Source organism: Haliotis rufescens, unplaced genomic scaffold (assembly GCF_023055435.1).
Source record: "Haliotis rufescens isolate VD_foot unplaced genomic scaffold, xgHalRufe1.0.p SCAF_20, whole genome shotgun sequence".
In the NCBI taxonomy this organism is placed as follows: domain Eukaryota; kingdom Metazoa; phylum Mollusca; class Gastropoda; order Lepetellida; family Haliotidae; genus Haliotis; species Haliotis rufescens.
Window position 1 is genome coordinate 8183337 of NW_025963891.1, and position 3125 is coordinate 8186461.

Genomic DNA, 3125 nt, shown 5'->3' on the forward strand with positions numbered 1-3125 from the left:
AATGCAAGGTATTTTATCCATTTTTGTGGTGTTAGCATTTGTGTCTTATTTGGATTGACAATAACTCAAAGCTGAAGGTCAAGAGAATTTGTTTTGTTGTTATTAGTCGACGGTACAAACGTTAATTATTTACCGGGAATAATGGTTTGGTGTTATTGTGCGTATGAATGTTAGATTGACAAATGTACACGTACAGTGGCGAGTCAGCTGAAGAAAACACTGGCGCAAAGTTGAAGATCAGAACCGAACAAACCATGGCTATGTGCCGATGTATGTTTTTATCAAGTCTGTTGGCAGTTGTCAAGCATGTTTCGCCCAAATGCATAATCATGGTTTTTCAGGAATGTTTATTATTTAGTCCTAGTCAATTCTTATTCCTTCAATACAGATTGCTCTGAGGGTTCATCAACGGATCATTACAGAGACTTTACAGAGTCTCAAGTGTTTCACATCCATCCTAACAATTCTCAACGGGCCTTTAAAGTTGTTTGTAGGATGCCACAAGGTCAAACACAGTTCTTTAAGCGACGTTCTGACAGTAACTACGTTAACTTCACCCGTCCATGGGAAGACTACAAAAATGGATTCGGAAACTTCAGTGAAACTGGTAAATACTGTATTACTAGTCCGTAACGTGCATTACACAGGCTTCAGCATGAAGCATACCTCGTATGTGATCAAGTGATATCTACGAAGGAGATATGGCTTAACTTATCACTGAATGGTTGATTAATTTAAGCATTAGAACGATGTGTAAATGATTCCAATTTATATAACTATTTTTATATTATATTATATTTTATAACTACTTGAGAACAATTTGTGCAATTCTTAAGAATTAAATATCAAATATTCAAACTCTTTAATCAGGGGAATCTGAGATTCAAAATTATGTTTCAAAATGACATCATCATATAGCAAAACTATGACATGTAATTTGAAGATCATTTCAGACCTAAACTAGGTTTAGAAACATGTTGCCATTATTAATTTTTGGGAATGGTATTGGATAAAAAAAGAAATCTCACCCTCCTGTCCTTATATATAAAACAATATGTATCTTATCCTCTAAAGTGGCAATACATAGGCGATACTGTCAGCTATTTCAGTTGACTTGTGTTCACATAGTTGTGATCAAATGACATTCCCCGTTCATGAAGTTATACTTGTCTTGTTTATGTTTCAGGCAACTTTTGGACAGGACTGGATATGATATATCATGTGACTAACAATCGCCCACACAGCATGCAGGTTTTTATATTATTTAAAGAAGATGGGATACTCGTGAGGAGGTGGCATTTCTACACTGGTTTTAAGGTATTTAAAGCAGGGTTCTAAACAGATACGGCTTTGACGATAATCTTCAAATTAAGAGATTTTCAACACAGCAGGTTTGATACCCATGAAATTGAAAATGTTCCAGCATTACTCCAGATATAGTTAATGCATCTAATTTATAAAAAATAAATACACAGACACACCTACAAGGTACATAAATATGAACCAAACACAAACGAACCTTATTATAGTAATCCTGAGCACAACACTGGCTTCCAGGAAACACTAACACTAACCATCCGGTAGTTGGAGATAAATATGGAACACAACGGAATGGCTTCAAATGTATCTGACCAACTACTTTAGCAAACTCAGCTTAACAGAAGAAACGTTGACTTACATAATAAGAAGCTTGAAAAGGCAGACAAAGCAAGACGCTTGTGCTGTTGGTGGCTGCATAGGTCAGTAGGGCTAAAGTTTATATTGCCGGAGCTGCTCAAGTAATACAGCTTGAGACAGAAACTGATCACACGGGAATTTACTTGAATACACATACGATGACGCCTGACGACGTATATCTTTAACATACCCTTGGTAGTCCAGGGAACATCCATATTAAGTGCACTCTATTGCTAGTCGTCAGATACCCGTGAAGATTCGACGCAGAATAGATCTTCAGCAACCCGTGCTTGCTATGCATGTCGTAAGAGGCGACTAACGGGATCGGATGGTCAGACTCGCTGACTTGGTTGAAGCATTTCATAGTATCCCAATTACGTAGATCGATGCTCATGGTGTCAATCACTGGATTGTCTTGTCATGCTGAGTGCGGCGCAAAACATTAATCAATACTGATCCTGATTTCAGGTGAGCAGTGAGAATTATGGTTATAACTTCACGTTTTCGTCCTCTGCATCACCCGGTGGCAACAAAAATCCAGGGATTGATGGGATGTCTGCGTTTCTAGGAGCTAGATTTTCCACTTATGATGTTGACAACGACAACGACAACAATACGAACTGTGCAAACGTCCACCAGTCAGGGTGGTGGTTCACTACATGTGACGGCTACAACCCTACAGGGCAGCCGCAACCTCCATCAGTCCAATACAAGACATCGGACCCGACTCAACTGTCCTGGCCTCACTCACTAAACTACAGCTCTATCAGTTTTGGTATGTTTGTGTTTGCCGAAAAGAACTGAAGTGTGATGGAATACACACTAATATGATTGCTTTACATTCCTGTTGGGACAGACAACAAACAAAGTGGCAATTCGTTCCTAGATATGTGTTGAGGTCGTGGTGTGCACCGCCGAATGTGCAACTAGAATATTGTTGAATGGGACATGATACATTACTCACTTACACACCAATGAGGGTATCTGCGAAAAATTGCTGCAGTTTTTATTACACTAAGTCATCAAATATATACATATATAAGAAACATGTCTGTTGTGCAGTTTCTAGTTCGTTTATAAAAGAGTAAAGAGAAGGAGGCATATGATACACACCTGAAGAACACCAATGTCACGTGCAAAGTATCTGACGGATTACTATCAAAGAATACATACCTTCACATGATGATATATGCTCCGAAATATACAAAACAGCAAAAGTTCCTGTGACACCAATATTAAGTGTATTTTTCAAATAAAGTTTGGTTTTCAATATTGTAGTACATGTATGGAATTAAGTCACAAAAACTGCTACTGCTACAGAAAAGTATGCATTCTATGCAAAAGTTGACTTTTATGCAAACCCCATGCATTTCACTACCCGAGTATGGGTATAAAAACATGTGCGTTAACGGGATTCCACACAACCATATAATAACAACACAATTACG

At 38.0% G+C, this 3125-nt stretch overlaps 1 protein-coding gene across 1 annotated transcript; it reads left to right on the plus strand.

Moving 5' to 3' along the window:
* Nucleotides 1–426: 426 nt before the first annotated feature.
* Nucleotides 427–2809, plus strand: LOC125382707 (fibrinogen-like protein 1). The gene is made up of 3 exons (XM_048401000.1): nucleotides 427–607; nucleotides 1187–1317; nucleotides 2146–2809. Exons 1-3 carry the CDS (start codon nucleotides 496–498, stop codon nucleotides 2479–2481), a joined length of 579 nt encoding a protein of 192 aa, XP_048256957.1. The 5' UTR covers nucleotides 427–495; the 3' UTR covers nucleotides 2482–2809.
* The last annotated feature ends 316 nt before the right edge of the window (nucleotides 2810–3125 follow it).

Excerpts from the sequence above, each read along its gene's own strand:
- LOC125382707 (XM_048401000.1), top strand. The coding sequence starts at position 496 with ATGCCACAAGGTCAAACACAGTTCTTTAAGCGACGTTCTGACAGTAAC. Across the intron at positions 608-1,186 it reads CGGAAACTTCAGTGAAACTG|GCAACTTTTGGACAGGACTG; the intron begins GTAAATACTGTA and ends TTTATGTTTCAG. Across the intron at positions 1,318-2,145 it reads ATTTCTACACTGGTTTTAAG|GTGAGCAGTGAGAATTATGG; the intron begins GTATTTAAAGCA and ends TCCTGATTTCAG.